Genomic DNA, 25,600 nt, shown 5'->3' with positions numbered 1-25,600 from the left:
AGCCATATAAAGGCTTACGATAATTGCTGTTAGTAGCCGGGGCACAGAAGGGGTTTTAATCTTAGAAACAGAAATCTTAACTTAAAAGCTACTCAATAAACAATGTATTTGCCTGTACCTTTAGCTTGTACAATAAGAATGTGTTACGCTAAGATTTAACTCTCCTCCTGTGCTCCAGTCCCCTGATCATCTGGGAACCTTCAGCTGAACTTCTGGGCTTGGGATGTCAACGTCTGTCTGCCCTGTCCAGCCCAAACCCGTATCCAGGACTCAATTCCACTACCTGCGTGCCCTTTACTACTTGCTACCACCTTTTTCTCAATAGGTGAATTTCAGGAAATGGAAGAAAGCACAGATGAAACCCGAGTATTGCATCAGGGGAAAATCTGTTACTCCCAGTAGGTATTTCTCTGGCCACCCCTCAGCCCTGCTCCACAAGCCCCAGGCAATCCCAGCATCTGTCTTTTATTTACTAAAAAATCCCACACCATCAGATAATGTGATCTTTTAACAAGATGCAAAGAAAGATGGACTAAAAGTTTTAAGAAATACTGGTTACAAAGCCAGTGTGTTAATTCCATTTTCCTATGATACTTAGATAGAATCTCAAAGCATTTTAGGCCTTTAAAAAGGCCTTCTTTTAGGCCTTTAAAAAAAACAAACAGAAGCCTAAAAATGCCCAATGAATTGCCAGCCTTGTCTCCCCAATGCTGCCTGCTGGAGAAATAACCTCATATCTATTTCTGCTTTGCAATGTACCATGCAGCCCTCAAAGATGCTCCGTTGCCTGTCCTGCACCAATGGAATTAAAACCCCTTAGTTTTTATTATAGTGTAATTACACATTTTATACGTACTCAAGATTTTCAGTTAAACATAATACTAGTTATCTGAAACTGATGACACCATCTAAAAAGAATAGTGAATCCCTCTCTGCAGCACTCCACAGGGAACAAAACCTATGAAAACATTTATTTAAATGAGATATTTTAAGAAAAAACTAATATAAACCCATGTCTCCTAGTAAGCAGAATATTTATGATGATGATAAGATCAAACTAACTTATTCTATACTCTTTTCTGTTTATGATATTATTAAACATTCAGGGAAGCTAGAGGCTTTTATTAAAGTTTGAGATTTTCTACCTATAAGTTAGCAAAGGAAAAAAAAGGAAATAAAGGAAAATAAAGATGCTGATCTTTTTTTCGTTACAGTAAGGCTGAAAAGCTTCACTGTGGGCTATGACTCCACCTCAAATAAAAATGCGAAAAAGTCCTGGCCCCTACAAACAGAGAGTTATAGAAACCACTGTTATTATGATTATTAAAACATTGTGTTAAAGTTTCCATAAAAAAAAAAAGGCTGCTTTGTATGCCAAATATACGCAGACGGTACATTTGAATTGGAAGTTACTTACTTCTTGTACTTGAGGCCTCTCCATTGGTCAGGAGCTCAGGGTCCACCTGCATCCCATCTAGACAGACAGAGAGATCTCCCACCACCTCTGCCGGCTCTCTGTCACCAACAAGATGCAACGTCACCACCACCTGCTCAACTGAAAAAGTACAGAAATAATGGGAGTCTATCTTACTACATGACCAAAAAAAAAAGTGCATTTTATTCAAGAAGCCAATCACAGACCACAGAGATCAAGGGAAGAAAAAAAACCAAACAAACCACAGAATGACAGTTCTGTCTCTCCATAATTTTCTGTGTTTTGTGTGGTAAAACTAAGCATTTCCAGACATCAGTAAAAAATTATTATTTCTACAAAAAGGAGAAAACTGGAGCATAACCTTATTGCTGCCTAAAGAAAGGATTATCATTACAGCAGAGATTGAGTCTCATGTTTCTGCCCACATTTCTAAAGCAATTAATACACCTGCCCTCAAAAAACTTTCGTTAGGAAATGTAATTCACCTTATTCCTCCTACAGAGCAGGTACCAATTCTACCTTCTGATTAAAATATTTCACACTTATCTAACAATATCAACATTCACATTTAGAACATGAAGATTTTGCATCATATCCCCAGACCAAAAATATTTTCAGGGTAAATCACTGTTTTTCAGTGAAACAGAACTGTAAATAAATGTTCTTGATTAAATGATTTGAAGCAAAACCCAATGAATTGCAGCAGGGAACATGGTGTGATACAGAATGATTTCCACCCAGATCCAGCAGGACAGTAACACTCTGCCAGGAGAACGTCTTACTACGCTTAAAACATGCTGCATTTACAACGCCCACATCTGAAAGTGTAGAATTCTGTATTTCTCTTTCAAGCTCCATAGGATGCATATGCTGCCTAATGGCTAACTAGTTCCAAGATGCATGGAATAATACAACATATCCCTGTAACACTATTTCAAACAAAAATAACTTTACACATTTCCAGGTCTAGCACCAGGAACATATCAGTATTCATTTTTAAGCTGTATAAAAGGAAACACTCTTTACTTTAATTAGGCTTGCACTCTTGCTCATACTAGCAAAGTGAAAAATACCCAGTTTTTAATGGCACCAGAGCAGGCTGTGTATAATGAGAAAAGATGACACTGAAAAAGCAGGAGGAAGCTCATAAAGGGAATCTATAGCCACAAAAGGAATTCTTGAGGCCACCTACAGAGTTGCACAGACTCGGTAACAGAGAATTCCTGAAAAATCCTGCAGCATTCCAAGGTATTGTTAACCTTACACTTACGTTTCATACTATTTGATTTCAAAGTCTCATGAATATCCAGAGCAGCACTTCCCAGAAGGACATCCGATTTTAACGTTTGATGGCTCCAGACTCGAAAGTTTAATTTACTTACAGGAGTGACAATTCTGAAAAGAAAAAGTTGAGCACCACGTAAGGGCATTTGTGGGCAGAGGAAAGCATGTGAACAGAGCAATCTACTTCACTGTCACTTCAAAGTATTTAAAAACAGAGAAATAACGGTGGTAACATCAAACCATTTCTAATTAGCACATTCCAGTATGCAGTCACATTTCCATGTCATGTAAATCAAGACTGTTGCAAGACTTTGTTCATAGACTGAGTACATTTTTTATTGTTACTATTTTAAGGGAAACATCTGTAGAAAAGCTAAAAAACTACCAGCTCACAATTGGCATCTGAGTGTAACCAGGATTAGAAAAAAAGAACGATTCTTACAGGTTCACATTTCCTGAGTGTTCAGGAATTTTTCATGCAGAGAGTGAAGACAGAAAATTTGCTTTCTGAAGAGGTTATCAGAAAATTTTAGGACATCCCATAAAAAGGCAAGTACTTGGAAATACTAAAAATTATTCCAAGTGTTTTTAGAAGATTACTGTTCTCCTAATAAACTGGCACACACACTTATATTATGATAAAGAAGCAGGAATATATTAAAAATTATTTAACATTTTATTAGTATACTTCTGGCTTCACAGTACTTTTACTGATAACAGAAGAACACGCTACATCTTAACAATCCAAAAACTTCCCTCACCATTTCCAGGAGCAGGATGTATTACTTCTACAGGGCGCTAATTGGATTGTGTCCTTGGAGAACTGGTTCCAGGTTTACTACCAGAAAAGCCCCTGATGGACCTCACTATTACAACAGTTTCTCTTCATTTCAAAGCAAGTAATTCAAAGAAGATTTCCACCATTTATTTCTACTCCCCTTTCACTTCCCTGAGGCTTTTCTTTCATTTTTACTTGTTTTAGTGATACAAAAATCTGAACTCATTCAAATCATGGGCCCACAACCTGAACAATGCCTTCCAGGGAGCCAGCACAGCACAGACATGGCCATGGAAGCCTCTACAGAGTCCAACCAACCACCAAAGCTCTCTTGGCAGATCTTCGAGAATAAAGGAACTCTCCCAGTCACAAGAAAACCAGAAAAGCCTAGATTTTTCTTTTTCCTTCTTACAAGTATTCTGACAACAGCAGAAAGATGAGCACCACAAAATAGTGTCACAACTAAGAATGGACTCACAAAACTTTTTTTTCTAGGAAGTTGCTTAGAGGTAAAATATTCACCTGCCCCTCATGCTCCCTTGAGTTGTGAGAAGCTTTGCACCGGAGAAACAAATTCATGTCACTATTAGTTGCTGACACTGTATGAACATATTTCTTTTTTTTTTTTAAATCCCTAACAGCAACTTCAAAGTAATTTTTAATACTGATATTCTTTTTACAAGGAACATTCTAACATCCATGTATTTTAAAATTATTTTAATTGTGAGAAACGGGTATTACAAATGACTGTTTATTTTCTTAGTGGATAATTTCACTTGTATCCGGTTGATAAATCCAGACTTTGACAGTCAATCCCTTCAGAATACACAGCTCCACCTCACACCCAGGAGAGGAACATACCCAGTTGCAGAAGCCATTACTCTTTTCCTTTCTCTTCTCAATCTGAATTTAAGCAGCTGTGTCAAAATATTTCCCAAAAAACAATTAACTTACTCCACTAATTCCCATGTAGCATTAGCGTAATCTTCAATGAAGCTGATGTGCATTGGGGGTCTCTGTTCGGTACTTACTGAACAACAGCAAAAATTGCCTGTGTGTTATTGTGTGTACTCGCACAGCCCAAGCCACAAACATTTCAATTTTTAATAAAAAAAAAAAAAAAAAAAAGGCAGGCTTTAAAAGCTAAAAGAAAATCCCGCTCTTGCGCATTGATACACATGTAAAGCACATGGTTTTCTTCTTCTTAAAATACTTCTTTGCAGAGGAAAGCAAGGTAAATAGTAGTAACTAAAACTTCATAATCATCTGAATTACAAGAACAGGCACAAAAAAGGTTTTGATCAGGCAGGAATGTTCAAGGTGCCTTAAGAATAATAATCTAGAATTTAAGCATAAACAAATGTGCAAGCACGAGACTGACCTTTATCCCAGTGTTCCATGTGACACATTCTTAAGAGAAAACTAAATTTCATAGAAGCTGCAGATCAGGTTTTTTTCTGCGCTTTACCTCAAAACTCAAATACCGGGCCAAGCAAACATCAACAGCTGTGTGCATCTTGACTCTCATGTTAGTTATGTGCTCTGAAGACACAAATTCATCAGGAATTTCGTACTTGTGATTGAATTTAGACATGCACAAGACCGAGGTAACCACCTGTGCTACAGCAGGGTACACAAAAAAGCGGTGCACAAAGAACAGCTGCACCCTTCATGGCATTTCTGAAACACCGTAACCTTAAATGTGACAACAAAAATGTGCAGTTTTAATAGCAAATTACCTTACTTTCCTTACTACTCACAGAATTAAAGCTCCTCTGATATGGCACATACATTAATACAGAATATATTCCTTGATAAACACTGGGTCCATTCCACAGAGTATAATGCAAATGCAAATGTTTGTAAATCCGTATTCCAGACTGTAGTACATTTGCTCCAAAAATTACACAAATATCTTCATATCACGTATACCTTGCTTAAAATAAAACCGCAACAACTTATATCCATTGTCAGTTGCACTAATTTAGCTCAAATAAATTGGAAAACAAACCCATCAAACCTACACTGTAAGATGCTGTTTCCACTTTGGGCTATTTGTATTGTTGCATTTTTCTGTCTTCTTTGACTGTCCATCTACTGAGACTTCCACATAAGGGCTAGGTCCAAACCATTTGTTTTTTTCTTTTAGTTTTGCCGAAATAACTGTTAAGAAAGAGAAAAATTGCAATTAATATTTTTCAGTTGTGTGTTTCAGTATTCACGTATTAGGTCATTGATGCCTGACAATAATGCTCAAGGAAAAAAAATACATTATATGGATAAAAATGTTCTTTCGTTAAAGATGATTTTATACAATGCTACAGTTCACACAAATGCCTATAAAACATGCAACAGCACTTCTGTAACATCAGACACTATAATTAATAATAATCAGGATAAGATCCACAAAAGCATTTCGGTGATTGAAATTAGAAAACATCCTCTACAACCTCCTCGTCTATCACCAGCCAAGAGAAGTCCGGGAGTTTATTACATTTGCTCGTTAAAAAGCTCAAAACAAGATCTGTCTCTCTCATTGAGGAATCATGGAAAACTTCCAACACTTTTGCTGGAAAGAACATCATCAGGAAAAAGAACTTTGTGTTAAGTTTTCTGTATCAAAGCAAACTCACAGAAAAGCTAACTTGAGGCAAAACTCCCTGAAACCGAGTTCCAAGAACTACCTATTGTTCTAGAAACACAAAACCTGGACAGGACATGCAGCTCTAGAGCTTTAATTTGGGGGAGGGGTTGGATGGCTGTTTTGTTCTTTGGTTGGTTGATTTTGGGGTTTTTTGGTGGTTTTGGGGGTTGTGGTTTTTTTAAACATTAAACACCATTGACTGCAACACTCCTGTCTCTCCAAACACTCTGTTCCCTCCATTCAGCCCAATAGCATCTGTGTGCAGGTGTCTGCCCCGACATCCGACTCTCAGATTAGGGGGGTTCTTGGATTCCTCGGCAACACTAAGCTCACAAACCAGTACTTAAGGCAAATTATCGTTTCCGATTACCAGTGAACTCCACTCTGTTCTAACAAATCACACCTCAGTCTCCAGCGTTTTCAGCCCCCGTTCACCTGCACTACAGCCTTAAAAAAAGGATGACTAATTCAAGCCCATATGGCTAATCTCCCTTGATTCCCTTTATAGTCTATGCTCCTTTAGAGATTTAGAGAAGTAGCTTAGTATAAACTGCTCTGAACTGCTCCCAAGGGAAACTCCTTATATATTAGAGACAACTTACAGAAATTAACTTCAGTGAGCTAACATTAACGTTCACAAATAGCTCCCCTTCCCTTCGTGTCTCCAGTACGTCTACACCGCAGCGTCTCCCTGCCTCGGCACCACCAGCGATCCCAAAGGCATCAAGGCCTGCTTTGAGGCAGCACAACCCATCGGTCTTGTACCTGCTTTCCAGGTTCTTCCCCAAACAACCTGAAAGTTCATTTAAAACTAACGAAGAGAGCAGAGGGGGGAGGTGAGGGTAGGGCAGGTGGGGAGGGGGGGCTGTTTACAGAAATGTCTTCAAAAAGCAAATGCCTGCTTGCACAGAGAACAGTCTGTTTGCAGACTGTGGCTGAACTTCTACAGAAATTAAGATCTGTTTAAACATCTTAACAGTCTCAATTCTAAAGACTATGAAGGGACAGAGTGTACCCTCAGCACATGTGCTGACGACACCAAACTGGGAGGGGTGGCTGACACACCAGAAGGCTGTGCCGCCACACAGTGAGACCTGGACAGGCTGGAGAGTTGGGTGGAGAGGAACCTGATGAAGTTCAACAAGGGCAAGTGTAGGCTCCTGCACCTGGGGAGGAATAGCCACCTGCACCAGGACAGGCTGGGGCTGACCTGCTGGAGAGCAGCTCTGAGGAAAAAGACCTGGGAGTCCTGGTGGACAACAGGATGCCCATGAGCCAGCAACGTGCCCTTGTGGCCAAGAAGACCAATGGCATCCTGGGGTGCATCAGGAAGATTGTGGCCCGCAGGTGGAGGGAGGTCATTCTCCCCCTCTGCTCTGCCCTGGTGAGGCCCCATCTGGAGCACTGTGTCCAGTTCTGGGCTCTCCAGTTCAAGAAGGACAGGGAAGTGCTGGAGAGGGTACAGCAGAGAGCTACAAAGATGATGAGGGACCTGGAGCATCTCTCTGATGAGGAAAGGCTGAGGGACTTGGGCCTTCTTAGTCTGGAGAAGAGAAGACTGAGAGGGATCTCATAGATGCTTATAAACGCTTAAAGGGTGGCTGTCAGGAGGATGGGGCCAGTCTTTTTTCAGGGGCGCCCAGTGACAGGACAAGAGGGAACGGGCACAAACTGGAACATAGGAAGTTCCATCTCAACACGAGGAGGAACTTCTTTCCTGTGAGGGTGGCAGAGCCCTGGAACAGGCTGCCCACAGAGGCGGTGGAGTCTCCTTCTCTGGAGTCATTCAAACCCTGCCTGGACTCGTTCCTGTGGGACCTGCTCTGAGTGACCCTGCTCTGGCAGGGGGTTGGACTGGATGACCTCCAGAGGTCCCCTCTGGCCCCATAGCATTCTGTGATTCTGTGAGACATTTCTTCACTTCCTTTATGCGAGTCACAGGCCTTTAATGGAGCAGGCCATGGAGAGCAATCACCACTTCAATACACACCTATGTGGAGGATGTACCTCCTTCTACACCTTTTCCATTTTTCTCTCCAACATCAACCTGTAGATTTCTCCTAAAGTCTCATAGCCTACTGAGAACAAACAAGCTTGTGACCTCAGTGTGACAGCTAGAGCCAGTGCAACTACTCAGTTCCAACCTCTTTTCTAGTCTAAAGCTTTCCCATTTATTTTTGGCAACTCTTTTCATCCCCACAGTACCAACTTTGTGAAACTTCTGCTCATACCCACAGATCTTCCCACTGAGGGGGCAAAATTTACCCTTGATGCTCCTAAACACAGGCCTGCAAGCATCCACAGATGTCCCACTCCCAGGGTCCAGCTTTTACACTTCAGGAAAAATTGTTGAAGAGCACAAGTGAGGAAGACTTGATAATTAAGATTTAACTGCTGCTCTGTTGGTGGGGCACTACAAAAAGCAAAGCATGTCATGTAAATCCTTTCCTGTGCAATCTACAGATGCTCAATCACACTGATATTCTCACCAACACTTTTTATTAAAGCTCCTTTATAATGGTGGCCATAAAAACAAGAGAGAGGCAATAAGTCAAATGTAATGACCAGCAGTTGAGATTCATTTCGCTTGAGATGCAAGAAAGATGTTAGGAGAAAGCGTTAGATTTGGTTCTATGTCAAGTGTTAGTAACTGAAAGCAGGATCGTGTTACGTTATTACATTATTACTTTTCAAAGAGAATTGGTCTGTACAATTTACTTAACAGCATTCAAAAAGTAATATTCCTTTCTTTTTTTTTTTTTTAACACAAAAACGCATCGTTTCCAAATGCATTTTAGATAAAATCCTGAATAAAATTGCTATATTCCTGCCAAGTAATGATGGCATAACAGCATCAGTTTTATTGGGAGATTTCTCTTGGGTTTTGTACAACTCAAAATGTCCTGAAATGCAGCATACGAGTAACTTCCGTTTAACTGGGGGAAAAACATTTCTACATTTCTAACCAGAAAAGATAAATCCTTTCAAAGGGCTTACCAGTGATCTGAAGCTGTGATTTCATGGAAAACCCACTGGATTGTCCTGATCTGGATCCACTGCCAGCCATAATATGGGCTGGATCTTGAATCTGGATAAAGAGACAATGTAAACATTTGAATCCTCAGAAACTCACAAATTAAACCAGCTGGTTTTTGACATGTAGATACATTACACTGCAAACAAACCCACCACACTTGTTTTCTTTCCAATTCCTTTCCATTTCCCCAAAGTACAGAAAATAGTTTACAAAGGGCTTAGTCTCTACTATTGCATGATCTGTAAATACTCGTGTTCCGGGCAAAAGAGGTCTTTTGATTTTGTCCCTTCAATTTGCAAATTAACTGAGAGTGAATGATGTTCTAATCGCAAAGTTTGCTGTACCTCTTATGCCTGAAAATATCTGCCTATTTTGATGTCGCAAGTCCTGGGTAAGAAGTTTATCTTCCCATTATTACTTAGTCCAGTGTTACTTGGTTTAAAAAAAAAAAAAAAAGAAAGAAAGAAAACCACAATCCCCAAGCATAAGAAAGGCTGAAAATGACTTATGTTAAAAAGTTAATTTCAAATTTAGAGAAACCTGCTTCTGTATGTCTTTTGTTTTCATTTGGTCAGATCAAGCCTACAGACAGAGGCTGTAATTCTACCAAGCACTTCACGAGATGAGGAAACCCATCACTTCTCAAAGAGGGTAAAACAACCTCCATTTGCAGCCCAACCTTCCCTCTGACCAGCCCCAGCCCCTCACCCCTGTGCCCATCCTCATCCTCCCAGCACCAACCCGAGCAAGCAGCTATTCCTACTATTCTCTGAACTTAATGCAATTCAGTATTTGGGTTTGGGGAGCAGGGGGGAGAGAGTGGACAACATGCATCTTAGAGCTTCACAGGAATGGTGTGCTATTTTATTAAACATAGACATCACTTTGGAAATATCCAGATATCCTGGTCTCCTATTCAGTTTTAAAACACATTTTGAGCTCAATCTCCCTTACTGACTAAACTCAGTATATATCAGTAAAACCCCTACAGGAGATTACCCACTGGAAAATGAATGGGCTATTGAAGACTCCAAATTACCCGCTGGATACAACTTCCAGACTACTCACTGCATCCCCCTTATGCCGTGGTCCCTCCTTAGTGCCATTTCCTCACTGTCTTCTGTGGTCATAAAATCATATAATGGTAAGAGTTGGAAGGGACCTTAAAGGTCATCCCATTCCAACCCCCCTGCCCTGGGCAGGGACACCTCCCACCCCAGACCAGGTTGCTCAAAGCCCCCTCCAACCTGGCCTTGAACCCCTCCAGGGATGGGGCAGCCACAGCTTCTCTGGGCAACCTGGGCCAGGGTCTCACCACCCTCACAGCAGAGAATTTCTCCCTGAGATCTCAGCTCAATCTCCCCTCTTCCAGTTTAAAACCATTCCCCCTTGTCCTATTGCTCCCCTCCCTGATCACGAGTCCCTCCCCAGCTTTCCTGGAGCCCCTTTAGGGACCAGAAGGGGCTCTAAGGTCTCCCCAGAGCCTTCTCTTCTCCAGGCTCCAGCCCTCTGAGTATCCCCGTGGCCTCCTCCGGCCCCACTCCAACAGGTCCATGTCCTTCTGATGTTGGTGGCCCCAGAGATAGAGGCAGCACTGCAGGGGGGTCTCCCCAGAGCAGAGGGGCAGAATCCCCCCCCCCACCCTGCTGGCCACGCTGCTGGGGATGCAGCCCAGGTTTGGGAGGGCTTTCTGGGCTGCGCGTGCACATTGTCAGCTCATGGCCAGCCTTTCAGCACCCAACACCCAAGTCCTTCTCCTCAGGGCTGCTCTCAATCCATTCCCTGCCCAACCTATGTTTGTCCTTGGGAGTGCCCCAACCCAGGTGCAGGACCTTGCATCTGGCCTGGTTGAGCTTCACGAGGTTGACAGGGTCCACCTCTCCAGCTTGTCCAGGTCCCTCTGGATGGCATCCCTTCCCTCCAGCGTGCCAACCGCCCCACACGGCTTGGTGAGTGTTGGGTGCCCTCATAACCTCCTACAAAACAACTCATCCACCTATCTGTGTCTGATCTCTCTCTCTTTGGGCTCAGCTGCTCTGGCCGAGGGGCTGGCTGATCAGCGCACGCCAATCTCCCAGCCCATGGCTGCACAGCTTTGATCAGCCACCGAATCTGACTCCCAAAGCAGATCAAACACTGCGTGCCAGCTCTCAGGTCATCTTCTGCACACAACATTATTTCCAACAAGGAAAGTAACATGTTAGCTTAATGCTGATACCTCTATCTTGAGTACAAAAGGCTTTATGTATTAATTTCCAACTGATAACGGCACAAGAGTCTGCACAAGCGCATGTCTTGCCCTCTGCATGCCATGCAAAACAGAATTTATACAAGGAGAGCTGGTCTGAATACTGCAACTTTCTTTTTAGAGGCTGGAATCTGAAGCAGAAGTCTGGATACTGTGACAATTGCTGTGAAACTGATAATTCTGCAGGTATTTCAAAAGTGGTAAAATGGGAAGTTCTTGCATCCTACAGGTTGCTGATGGCAGTGTAACTGCTGGAGAACATGACACCACACAAAAAAGTACTAATGACGGGCTTAAATAGTATATACTGTGATTAGTGGAGTTCCGTACCATTAATTACTAGATTCCAGATGTGAATCACACATCTAAATCCTGCTACAGTGAAAAAGCTCTTAATACTGGTATTTCAAAAGCAGACTAATTTTAAAAGATTTAGAGGACAATTCTTAATTCTAATCCTGTGATTAGTTCTACTGAACTCACTCGGTATCCTTTATGCTTTAAGAAAGCAGCTGATAGCGATGAGCGTAATACAGAGGTACTGGATGGCCTAAAGGAGGCTGCATTTATAGAAGAGCTGCTGTTTTCCACCTGGAGAAACAAAACTGCACATAATAAAACCACTATTACCGAAGGTGATAATTTTCAATTGAAGCACATGCTAAAGTTAACTTTCATGTCTAAATTTGCAAAAAACACTCATTAAAAATGATTTTATTAATATTTGATAATTTTCATTGAGAACACGCAGAAAAAAAATTCTAGCAGCTTAATCACATCTGAAATGACTGTCCCCCAAACACTTGTTGAGTTAGCAGAGATGTGCCAGTGTGTACGTAGTGAGACATAGTTTTCACTAACAACTAAAGTAAAACATCAAGAACCTTGCCTCCCAATACTCCTAAAAAAATACTTCTGATCATCTTAGGGCCACGGAGATGCTGGAGAGCTGGAGCCCCTCTGCAGTGAGGACAGGCTGAGAGAGTTGGGGGGTTCAGCCTGGAGAAGAGAAGGCTCCAGGGAGACCTTAGAGCCCCTTCTGGTCCCTAAAGGGGCTCCAGGAAAGCTGGGGAGGGACTCTGGATCAGGGAGGGGAGCCATAGGACGAGGGGGAAGGGTTTGACACTGAAAGAGGGGAGATTGGGATGAGATCTGGGGAAGAAATTCTCTGCTGTGAGGGTGGTGAGACCCTGGCCCAGGTTGCCCAGAGAAGCTGTGGCTGCCCCATCCCTGGAGGGGTTCAAGGCCAGGTTGGAGGGGGCTTTGAGCAACCTGGTCTGGGGTGGGAGGTGTCCCTGCCCAGGGCAGGGGGTGGGACTGGATGGGCTTTAAGGTCCCTTCCAACCCAAGCCATTCAAATATTCTATAAAAAAAAACCAAACTACGTTGCACAATGTTTAGTTCTCTCAGCTGCCATAAAGTTTCTAATTGTTTTTGAACAATGAAAATGAAGAGTCTAATTTTATTGCGTGTTTGCTCTCCATGTAAAGCAAGCTCCAGTAGTTAACCAGGAAAAAGAGTTTCAGGGGAAGAAGCAGCAAGCAACAATTTGCCCTGCACTTTACATAACTCTAGTTCTCTTTTCATGTTTCCGAATACATTCACCCCAAATGCATCTTCTGCTCCCCTGAACTGAAAAAAGAAGCTGAAAAAGACTCATTAAGCAGAATGGCTGGTTCCAAGCCAGGCCTCCAGCAAGAAATAATCACTGAGCTCTCACTGCAGCTCCTCTCTCTGCTAGGCACTAATTCAAGTCCATTCCCTACCACACATGTATATACTCCATCCATTATTTTCATAACTCATAGAAATTTAATCAACTTTGATATCTCCATCTCTATCAATTTTTAGCTGGAATGGATCAGCAATTAAAAAAGTTTGTAGTGCAACACACAGGAAAAAGGGAAGAGAACAGCACAGGATGGGCAGCTGGAACTGTACACCTCATTTTCTTAGGGAACAGGGTTAAAATACACTAACTGATGTAATAAGATTCTGTGATGATTAATGAACTACACTTGGAAGAAGCACAAAGAGATGGCAAAAGAAAATAACCCCACAAGTCACAGGCATTCAGCTGATTTCCACATTTAAACTTAATTTTTAGCATTTAAATCCTCTTTGTTTATATAACAAATACACAAATTAAATCTGTTTGGTAGGAAACTACTAGATTAAAAGCTACTTTTAATGGTAACACTGCATATGGTTTTAGCTCAAAACCAGCCTTGGGCTACTTATAAACTTAATCACAAACTAAGACAACATACACTCTTCAGTCATTATTAAAATATTTCTATTTAGTTTTATTACAATAGAAACAATAGTTCAGATTCTGTGAAAAGGAAATGTTTTTATGGAAGACAAGCAGTTCTGTCAGCAACTGGATGTGACCAGGCCACATGTGTGAACACCAACAAGGATTTTAACTGTACTATATCTTTGGACACCTTGCCAGTGGAAAGGAGTAAAATCATAGAATCACAGAATTGTCCAGGTTGGAAGGAACCTTTCAGATCATCTAGTCCAACCATCAACCTAACTCTGATAAAAACCATCACTAAACCATTTCTCTAAGCACTATGTCAACCCGGCTTTTAAATCCCTCCAGGGATGGCGCCTCAACCACTTCCCTGCGCAGCCCATTCCAAGGCTTAATAACCCTTACCGTATAAACATTTTTCCTAATATCCATCCTAAATCTCCCCTGGCCCAACTTGAGGCCATTTCCTCTTGTCCTATCACTTGTTCCTTGGGAGAAGAGACCAACCCCCCCTGGCTACACCCTCCTTTCAGGGAGTTGTAGAGAGCGAGAAGGTCTCCCCTCAGCCTCCTTTTCTCCAGGCTGAACACCCCCAGCTCCCTCAGTCGCTCCTCACAAGACTTGTGCTCCAGACCCCTCACCAGCTCTGCTGCCCTTGTCTGGACACGCTCCAGCACCTCAAGGTCTTTCTTGTGGTGAGGGGCCCAAAACCGGACACAGCACTTGAGGTGGGGCCTCACCAGTGCCCACTACAGGGGGACCATCCCCTCCCAAGTCCTGCTCACCACTCTGCTCCTGACACAGGCCAGGATGCCGTTGGCCTTCTTGGGCACCTGGGCACACTGCTGGCTCATGTTCAGCCGAGAGTCGACCAACACAGGCAGCCAGTCACTCTGCCCCATCCTATAGCGCTGCAGGGTGTTGCTGTGACCCAAGTGCAGGACCCAGCACTTGGCCTTGGTGAACCTCATCCCACTGGCCTCATCCCATCCAGCCAGCCTGTCCAGATCCCTCTGCAAAGCCTTTCTACCCTCCAGCAGATCAACACTCCCACCCAACTTGGGGTCATCTGCAAACTTACTGAGGGTGCACTCGATCCCCTTGTCCAGATCATTGATAAAGACGTTGAAGAGAACAATAATGACTGTTTTCAAATTATGCTATATATTTTTGCTCATAAAATGATTAATTTGTGAAATCATTATAAACTAGATATGTCTGCTTTATAAATTCACTGCAATGCAACAAGTACTTCCACAAGTTGAAACTGTTGCTCCAAACAGCCAAGACTGCATAGTCAAGGGGTTTTCTGCAGTAGAAAACTACCCACATCTTCAAAAATGTTTAGGGATTTGGTTTGTTTTGGGGTTCTTTTTTGTTGTGGTTTTGTTTTAAATTACAGTAAGGTCATAGTGCCATTTTTCCCATCAGAGGATACTACACGCTTCCAAGAAACACGCCAGAATTTTAAATTTAGGAACTGAGGTTGAAAGGTTTGACAGCTGTGACAGAGCAGGGCAGTGTAACAGATACTCAGCATGATCACGTAAGTATAATTTTCTTAGAAATGAACAAGGCAAATTATTTAGCATATTAAAAAATATAACACAGTATAATACAGAAATAATACCTGCTTGTCATTAAAAATAAACCATTGAAATGCTTGCCTGAAGTTCTTCAGAGGCTGCATACCTACTCCCAGGCAGGCTGGTTTGTTTTTATAACATGCTACCATAACGTGTAGATTATTAGATAAATTATGCTCAACTTACATAATTGCACAGGCCATTGTTTGTACTTGGGCAGGTTTGAACAAACATCGCTTAAAATAAATCTGCCTCACAGTAGGAACTCGGTCCGTGCATCCTTTTGGGATTTGCTTCTTCAGTGGCATTTTAATCCAAGACAGTGGATTTGTGAGTAGTGTGGAAAAGAGAAGAAATTCCAGAGGAGCACAGCCCTGATGCTACAAACGCTTTCAGAAAAAAGTAAGGCAGAAAGGGAGGATCCTCATTTATTTTTCTTTTAAAAAGTGGGGAGAAAAGCAGCTTTGAGTGTTCTTGGTTAGAGCAAAGTAAGGAAAGAGGAGGGAAGGAGTCTTACCCCACAAAATCAGGGAGTGTAAATATACAAAAAAATGCTACCAAGGGCTTGAGAGATCTTTAGAGCACGACACCAATTTCACTTATATTGACTTTATTCAGCAATGGGATTCATCTCTTAAAGAACTGACTTATCGAAGAAGGTAATTTAGTTTCATATTTATTTGGAAGAATAGCAGACACAACTAGGTCAGTGTGAAATCCTGTGACTGTGTATTATACATGCATAGCTTGGAAAATATGTTGGCACATGCTCTTTATAATTTAAAAAAAAAAACTGAAATAATTGCACATTGTTGGCTGCTGTAAGCCTTACGTTTAGTAATTAATTTTAAGAACAGGCTAAACTGCTCTTTACAGGAGAACCAATTCAAAATGTATTTGCTGTTTCAATAATGCAGTAAAAAAATAATCACATAATGAAAAATTTCTTTAACATATCTAGTCATTTTAACAATAGTTTTTAAAACCTCGCTGTGTAACTCAGGAATACAGACTTTTGGAAAAAGTGTAAAATATATAAAGTTTTGTTTAAAAACCTGCACATAAGGTATAACATGGCCCCTTTACAACAGTTAAATTTTTTATCAAGCTATGTGAGTTACAGACAATTAAGATGAGATTAAACTAGATATTTCAGAGAAAGTTCAAAGCCACCTGTTTACATTAACACCGCTTTTTTTGTGCGTGAGAAATTAAATACAAATGCTTCTTCTCCTTCCCCCAAAACACAGAAGCCTCTTTTTAATTGAAGACGTGCATATAGTGGAAAAGTTTTTTTTTTCTTACACGTTAGCTATAATTACCCAGTAAGCCCAAGCAGCAACAGCTAGTTTGGCAACTTGTTTAGCAAATCTGCAGTAACTTTAACTGTTCAAATTTCATCTTTAAGGTAAATGTGGTTTGACAAAGCTGGTTTTACTGTTTTACATTTTTATCATTTTTTTTTTTTCCCTAAAATAAGTTTTAAGGACATGGTCAGTTTTGCCCAAACAAGTAAGCAGACATACAGAAAGAAAGAAACTGCTGAGTAATCAACCAGGAAGAAAAGATAGACACAGATTATAAGAGTGTTGAGTACAAGTTGGAAAGGGAAGCAATTATGAGGTTTGCATCAAGGGATATTTATATAAGGAACGGGAACAAAGAGGGTTTGAACAGCAGAATGCAGCTCCGCTCCCTCAGCCATCCATCACTGCGTGTGAGCAGCACTACATCTATTGACTCAAAGTGCAGTAAAATCGAAGTACTCTCTGCCATAATACAGCTGTTGAAATTTAAATTCCAGCTGCCTAAACTGTTGGTTTTTTTATTTGAACAAAGGTGAAGTACAGCACATACCGGGTCCAAACCAAGACCCTAGGTTGAATTTCTGAGCTGCTGTTGTCGTATCTCCAGTATCACCAGTAACCACGCTGCCCAGATGCGGCACCGCAGGCATGGCTCCCATGCCGTGCGCTCACAAAGCTGACGTGCAGGCGGCTGCTCTGATAAGAATGAGTGAGACGCAGACGCGAAGACAACGCTTGGGTCAATTCAATACACCAGCTAAAAATATAATTGTGGGAAACACACTTTAATCAGTTTGGGAAGCAACCCAAGTGACACGACCTTCAGAGGCAAGGAGGGAAAAGCAAGATATAGAAACCGCAAAGCACAGGAGAGGAGCTGCCCAACTTCTTTCCCTACTACGGGCTTGCTAATGAGAAACCCTTGACATTGAAGTAGGAACTCCATCCATTATGCTGTTTTAAAAATGTATATTTTGCATTTGTCCTTAACTCATCTATAATATATGAACCATTGTACTTCTGGCTCAACACAGGAACCACTACCTCATTATATCTGCTTACAAACTACCATTCCTACACCCTTTCAAAGTACAGTGGTACACCATAGAATCATGGAATTGTCCAGGTTGGGACTTTTAAGGTCATCAAGTCCAACCATCAACCTAGCTCTGATAAAAAAACCATCACTAAACCATGTCACTAAGCACTATATCAGTCAGAAGTCACATTTCCTTTAAATCAACAGATCTAATTATATTTTATGAGTGAGATTATCTGAATCTATTCTAGATAATTACTAACCTGAAGCTTTCTATTGGATGCTCTTCTGCTACCAGTAAATGGATCTTGTAGAGAATTGCACTGGAGATGTTAAGATTGGTATGAATGAAGAAGGAATGGAAAGGTGCATGTATAAAGCAGAAAAACCAGCAAACCAAAGGTTAAAAGAATGGCTTTCATTGATAACAAAGGACACTTCTTGCAGCAATAAAAGTAAGGCATGTTTGTGTGGAGACCAGGATGCCTTGACTCTGGTAAGATACAGCTCAGACACTGAGCAGCAGCAAGAGCCAGTGCACTAAGGAGAGGAGAATGCCCAGGGGGTTACAGCACATCACACATGTCATTCCTTTTCCTGTTCACCCACAGGAAAACATACTGTGGCTATAAAGATATGGATATTCCAAATCAGGAAAAAACAACTAGCATTAGCCTTCACTTAAGGTTCATGGAGGCTGAAGTAAGCCAGATTCTAAAGCAAAGGACAAATGTAAAACAACTCTTGACTCCCAAGGGATATAAAATATCTGTCTATAAAGCAGTTTGTTGTCACCAAAAGGAACCCAAAGCATGATAAGCAGTTGACAGATACCATTAGTCTCATCCTCCATGTTGTGTGTTAAGAGTCACTGGCTGTACCACTTCAACACACAACAACGTCCCGGTGCTTGTGAATACACAACAGTGAGAGAAAGAGTAAGTTAAAAGTATGAGAGAACCCCATACATGAGAGATGTACATATCTGAGTGTGAGGGGTAAAATTAATTTGAGACTTTAAAAATGAATGCCACATTCCCTCCCTGTAAAGTCTCACGCTGAGTTTAGTTATACTGATTTCCTGCAACCTCATACTCAACATGAATGATAATCACTCTGACACCAAACTGATACCCTAACAATAGCATCAACAAACGACTCTCTTCTGTGTCATCAACAGATTGAAAGTTAAAATAGCAAAGACTAAAGCACTACAGACTAAGGGCCTTAAACACCTTTCCTAAAAACAGTCACATTATCTATGCAACACTAACCCTCATCCCTGATTGCTTGTTTTTCCTAAATATCTACCACTTCAAAGGAGAACTGAACATGGGAAACTCTCTTGAATCCAAAGTTTCTAAGTCAGAAAAGCTGAAAAACATTTAACCTGAGTATGAAAACAAAGAGATCACCCAAGGAAAGGCAGAGTAACTCCAGACACATCGTGGCCAGGCACCCAGTGACATTCACGCTGTAGCTTTTACCCCAACCCCATGGTTGGCTGTTGTTCCTCATGCGAACTGTGCAGATGAGAAAAACTGGTCTGTCAACTTCAACCTGCAGAGAAAAATGCTTCCAACAAGACTGCCTGCAATCCTAATTGAACTCTGTCTGCAGGCCTCCCCAACCAAAGCCTTACAGCAAAATTGTAGAGAATTCGGTCATTACCATTTCCGTGCACCAAGAAGCCTCCTTGTAAAACCTGCACCTCAGCAGAAATAGCTCCCATGATTTTTTTCTACATACATGTAGCATTTGATACTGAATAAAAGAATTGGAAAAAGATACATCAAGAAACAGTACTGCAATATACAAATTTTAAAGAAACAAAAAAGTAATTTGACAGTTTTGCCCCGTTTCAGTAGTAATCATTCCCCAGCCCAAGCTATTCTTAGATTATAACTGTGGCAGGCAGGGCAAAAGGGACAAAACAGGCTTTACCACCAACTCCGATAACTCGCCAATGAACTTCCTTCCTCACTAAAAGGATGTCAGCTTTTACTAACTTTTAAGAAATGCTCAAAAAGGAATAAAGGACAGACGTGTACATGAACATCATATGCCTTTTGCTTGATTCCAAAAAGCCTGGCAAGAATCACCACTGCAGAGAGCTGCACAAGATAATTAAAGCCATTTGTGAAAACAAAGAGATTGTCTATTTTTATTTCAGCCACTTCCTTCTCATGGCACAATCCGTTTCAAAGAGGACAACAATTCATATATGCAAACCACTGAGCTAAACCCAGTTCACTGCTGTAATCCTAGAAATAGAGCAACGCTGAAAATGGCTGGTTCTTAAACACCACCACTGGAAAACAAGATCTATTAAAGCTGGCATGTGCTGAACCACAGCAGAGAGTTACACTGGGACTGGGAAGACAGAGGAGACGGTGAAGTGGCATCATTGTAACTACCACTAACTTCAACAGATTTTTTTAAACTGCTGGATTCACTGGTATCAACAGGACATTAATTCGATTAACTCCTGCATTTTACAAAACACTGCTCTTAGAAATCCATTTTGGCCTTTTAAACCCTTTCTTAAAAAAATCTTTTGTGGTAACACAGGTTCGACACAACTGCATTGACTCAGAACTAGGTTTCACCTTAACGCTTCTGTGATGAGGCTTCAGGAGAATTTTGCGGCGGTAGGGCACCACCGGAACCATGTTACCCTCTGTGGAGCGGAAGGTGAGCAGTTACTCACGACTCACAAAGCGAGACAAACGGCTTTTCATTTAGGAAACCAGATATTCAAGCCTGTTACTTTCATGGCTGAAAGTACCCAAGTGTTATCACGGGCTGACAACACACTTGCAAAGTAAAACTTTGTTTATAAGGGTTTGTGCTTTTTTATCCATTTCACGATGGGCAAAACTATGTTCTCAGGTCCCCTCCTGTGGAAGCTTACCCTGCAGGTGAAGATTTTTAAATCACTGCTGGTTGCCTTTTCTTGACAGAGTAACAAATCCCTAAGGGTATGAGTAAAGAATATTTTTACTTAACTTACCAAAGACAACTAAACAAATTTAGCCCCAAACCTGTCTCCATACACGGTGGTTGTACTGGATTTAGGTGGCAAGGCTTTGGTAGCAGTGGGACTGCAGGGGTGGCCACTGTGAGACCAGACCTTGGGCTGCGCCCATACTGGACGAAGCCAGCTCCAAAACAGACCCCCCACTAGGCAAAGCTGGGCCCATTGGCGATGCTGGCAGCGTCCTCTATAACATATTTAAGAAAAGGCAAAACCCACTGCACAGCAGCTGTGTGGGAAAGGAGTGAATGTGAGAGAAACAACTCTGCAAACACCCAGGTCAGTGGAGAAGGAAGGGGAGAAGGTGCTTCAGTCAATAGAGCAGAGATTCCCCTGTAGCCCACGGTGAACACCATGGCTGTCCCTCTGCAGCCCATGGAGGACCCCATGCTAGAGCAGATGTCCCCCTGCAGCCCATGGAGGACCCCACACTAGAGCAGATGTCCCCCTGCAGCCCATGGAGGACCCCACACTAGAGCAGGTGGATGTGCCCTGAAGGAAGCTGCAGCCCATGGAGAGCCCAAACAAGAGCAGGCTCCTGGCAGGAGCTGCAGTCCATAGAGAGGAGCGTGGGTGGGAGCAGGTCTTTTGGCAGGACCTGTGTCTTGATGGGGGACCCACACTGGAGCAGTCTGTTCCTGAAGGACTGCACCCCATGTGAAGGACCCACACTGGAGCAGTTCGCAGAGAACTGCAGCCCATGGGAAGGACCCATATTGGAGAAGTTTGTGAAGGACTGTATCCCATAGGAAGGACCCCACACTGGAGCACAGGAAACGTGCAAGGATGAAGGACTGGCAAATACAAAGTGCTATGAACTGACCACAACCTCCGTTCCCTGTTCCCCTGTGCCACTCAGGGCAGAGGTAGAAGGGTTGGGAATGAAGGAGTGAAGTTGAGCCTGGAAAAAAGAGCAAAGTGGAAGGAAGGTGTTTTTAAATTTTGTTTTTATTTCATACTATCCTACTCTACTTTTAATTGGCAATAAATTAATCTTCCCCAAGTCAAGTCTGTTTTGCACATAACTGGTGAGTGATCTCCACATTCTTATCTCAACTAATCAGCTTTTTCAATTGTATTTTCTCCCCCCTCCTGCTGAGGAAGAAGAGTGAGAGAGCGGCTTGGTGGGCACCTGGCAGCCAGCCACTGGTCTGCTGTGGCCATCGCATTTCAGTTACATCACATTTCTTTCAAGATGGTATAGAGGAAATTCAAGCTTCCAACATAGAAATTAAATTCCTGATCTGAAACCTACCAGCTGCCAGTACAGATCAGAGAGTTGCTGCCCTGAAGAGGATCCAGAACCAGGGGTGATTGACTATATCGTAAAACAACTTCTCAGAATGAGCAATGTTCTTCTTTCATAGGAAAATATCTTTTTAGCATCTCCAAATACCAAAGTTTCTCTGACCTTACACAATTCCTGTTATTAGGACTGTTAGACTGTTATTACAGATCTCTAACAAAAAGGCACTGAGCTCTAGCAATTAGAACTCTCACATCTTGTAGAAATTAATTACAGCTTTCCCTCTAAATTCTTCCGCTTCATTGCACTGTGAACCATGTCCTGTATGGAGTTCTGTGAAAATACAGGTTAAAAAAAAATAATCTGTGCTGTAACTTCAGGACATCCTTCCTCAGAGAGAAAGGGAAGACAGTTACAAAGACTGAAGCAATCTAGTCAACCGGCATGTACTGACAGAGCCCTGTCAGGCAAACAGCCTTCTTGTATTTCACTTTCAAAAACCAACATTGTTTTATTTCCAGGAATCTAAAAAGTACCTAGAAAGTATAAACAACATTTTCCAGTGGTAACCTTGGAAGAGCATTTTCTCAAGGGAAAAGCAGACAGTGTGGCCAGTTACAAGGATCACTGTTAACTGTGCACTAACAATAAGCTGATCAAGTATCCAAAAGCATTGGTGCTTTCTTTGAATTGCAGCTGTTTCATAAACACAACATTCTACAGCTTGGAGCCCTGGTTAGGGTTTATCTAAGTAGGATTGTACCCTAAATGTAGAAATAAATGCATCGCTTTTGTCATTCAGAGATTATATTTCTCAATGCTACTCAAACTTTAGTCAACTTTGAGCACAAAGAAGCAGTGAAAAGAAGTCCAAGACAGTTATAAAACAGGGAGTTACACAAAAGCAGCAGTATGTTTTGTTCTGTCTGCCCTATAAAATCTCATTTAGCCCTACAGCTACCTTTAGACTTCAGCTGGCTCTGAGGCTAAGAGGTTCCTACAAAGCAAAAATCCCAGTCTAGAGCATCGCAGTCCAATATTAATGCCAGTGTTAGCAACAGGTTATTTTGGACCTTACCATGAAAGCATGAAAAAGAAATCTTCTGAAGACCTTCACCCAAAGTGTCCTCCTGCCTGTTGCTATGGGAAGGAGAAAGAAAGAATTTATCTGGAGCCCTCCGCTTATCACTGCTTTAGCTCCGAGAAACAGTAGTGAAATGGTCACACAAATCCACAAGCCATAAGCTACTTATTCATGCTATTCAATTAATTTTTAATTAGGGCAATGAAATAATCTTAATGTGATCACCATTAATGCAAAAATATTAAGTCAAAATTGTAAGTTATTTTTCCCACTTTATGCAATTCTCTTACTTGTAATCTATTAACTGATCATTGCTTGGAAGGAATCACCTCCTTTAACCATCTATTTGCAGTTTTCCTGAAATGCAAGATGCGAGCAGAAATAGTCAGGAAAAACCAAATTAACAATTCTACATTTAAAACAAAGATATTCAAGGATTAAAAGTTCTTTCACATCAAACACATGAACAAAACTTGAAAGATAAAAAAATACACCATAAACCCCCAAATTTTGCCTAGGAAGTAAAGGACAGGGAGAGTCAGTGACTTCAAAGCCTTGTGAAAAATTTCACACAGGATGAGAAAAGTTTGCTTGGTTTTACTCTCAAATGTTTCTGGACACAGTCTAAACAGCTGTCAAGCAGCATTTATATCTTACCTCTCAGAACCTTCCTATGTATATTTTTGTTCTCCCCTATCCTTTAAAAAAAACTATCAAAAAATGACCTGAAAAATAACATAAATGTGTTACTGAAAGAGCATATAAGGAAACAAGGGTATCTTAAAATGAGAACGCACTTCTATGAATTACTTTCTAATTTCCTCCCAAAAGTTTTTTTTATTATTTTTAATAGAACCACACAATAATTTAGGCTGGAAAGGACCTCTGGAGGTCACCCTGTCCAACACCCTTCCAGAACAGGGCCAACTTCAAAGTTAGACCAAGCTGCTCAGAGTCTCATGAAAACCTTCAGTTGCTCAGTGCAATAAACTAGGAGCAAGATACAAACTGTAACAAAGGTATCTCAATAGATATTCCTGTTTCCAGATACACTAACAACAAGTGAATAGCTCTGTGCATTTACACAAAGGCATATCCTAATTTATGTATATTTCATAACGCATAAATGTGCACAAATTCCTTACGTTCCTAACATTTCAGGCCTTTTGCACATCCCTGCCGTACTGCTGCTAAAACATATCAAGAGAAACAAAACATTTAACATGAAAGTTATTAAGTTGCCTAAAAATGCATTCCTTAGAAATTATATTCTTCTTGATATTTGCATTAATGTGGAAAAATGGAGTGAATAAACTGAAACAGGTGAACCCCAAAGACAACCACCTCCTCCACCTTAAGCAGTCACCTTTCAATCAAGTTCAATTAAAAGCCAGCTTTAATTTAATAAGAAATTTCTCACAGTCAAGATAATTTACTTCTTTCAGGACTTCATGCCCACCGTAAATCAAACTACTTTACTGAAACCAGAGGGAAAATCTAATAGTTCTTAAAAAAAAATAATCACATTTTGTATGACAAGATTTATTTTGTTACATGATTTAATTCTTAGAAGTGTAATAATTTTCCCAGTATATGTTTGTACTTTCATATAACTTGGCTCTCAACTGAAAGACTGAGAAGAGCTCCTAATCTAATTCCTCCTGAAGCATTCTCCATCTCACCATTCTCCAAAAAGAATTCTGGGTTTAGTGAATGTAACACCTATTCCTTTAATACCTTCGGACGTGTCTTTCCTCGCATCCTTTATCAATAAAAATCCATATAAATGCTTCCCTTCCCATCAATCTAAGTTCCTTTTTCGTTGTTTCTTTTTTCTTCTTGAAGACTTACTGCTTCTTCAAATTTTAAACGCGTTCATATTGTACACATTCAAGGAAAATTCAAATTCCTTTCTAAAAGTTGTATTTAAAAATAGGCCTATCCCTTGTATAAGCTCATTGCGTTGTCTTATGGCTTCTAAGCTTCACTGAGGGAAACACTTGCCAAAAGAGACTCCTATTTTGTAACAGACCCCCTTTTCACCCCCCTGTACACTAATCTTTCCAACATCTCCTTGCACACACCTTTCAGAAACAACAACAGTCGACCTGTCTCTGTTCAGATTCTTTCAGAATGGCAACAGCCTTTTCCCAGCAATGACAGTCTTTGAACTCTCACTGTACCTTCCTCAATCTGATTTAGCACGTGCTGTGTCCACGCCAGCAATGAGAGCAGTGACAGGAGTGGAGCTAGGAACAAAGTCAGGACTGCAGTCCCCATACTGACATTGGATACATTGCTGGAGTTTTATTTTGGAAGAGCTCACCCCTGACCCCATAGCCCCACACCAGTTGGACTGCACCTTCCAGTTTAGTTTCACCCAAGAACAATTCAGCTGCCTTGGTTGAGGCTCGTTTCACAAGTCAAGCCAAAGCGCAGTCTGTGAGAACAATCAGAGCATTCATTTCCAAATGTCCAAATTAAAACAATTAAAACACTAATGCAGATGCACTCCCTGTTTCCCCTTCACCTGTTCCTCCCTGTTCCCATTCTGGCCATATGGAAACCACCACAGGTCTCCAGCTCCTTCTTTTGAACTTCTGTTCTCTTTC

The 25,600-nt window shown here is 41.3% G+C and overlaps 1 protein-coding gene across 3 annotated transcripts in view; it reads right to left on the bottom strand.

The window, feature by feature from the left end:
- Positions 1 to 25,600, bottom strand: part of ITCH (itchy E3 ubiquitin protein ligase) — a 68,680-nt gene that overhangs the window by 30,625 nt on the left and 12,455 nt on the right. The window contains exons 2-5 of one of the 3 annotated variants that reach the window (XM_074157382.1): positions 9,139 to 9,229; positions 5,522 to 5,660; positions 2,706 to 2,830; positions 1,418 to 1,555 (exon numbers count right to left, since the gene is read on the bottom strand). In XM_074157382.1, the coding sequence (XP_074013483.1) occupies positions 1,418 to 1,555; positions 2,706 to 2,830; positions 5,522 to 5,660; positions 9,139 to 9,208 (472 nt within the window). In that variant the 5' untranslated portion in view covers positions 9,209 to 9,229. Of the gene's footprint in view, positions 1 to 1,413; positions 1,556 to 2,705; positions 2,831 to 5,521; positions 5,661 to 9,138; positions 9,230 to 25,600 lie in introns of those variants that run through there. The other 2 variants (XM_074157384.1, XM_074157383.1) reach the window with 2 other exon arrangements.

The sequence above is a fragment of the Numenius arquata genome, chromosome 12 (assembly GCF_964106895.1).
Source record: "Numenius arquata chromosome 12, bNumArq3.hap1.1, whole genome shotgun sequence".
Classification (NCBI taxonomy): Eukaryota; Metazoa; Chordata; class Aves; order Charadriiformes; family Scolopacidae; genus Numenius; species Numenius arquata.
The sequence above is the reverse complement of the archived record's forward strand: the minus strand, read 5'-3'. Positions and strand labels throughout refer to the sequence as shown.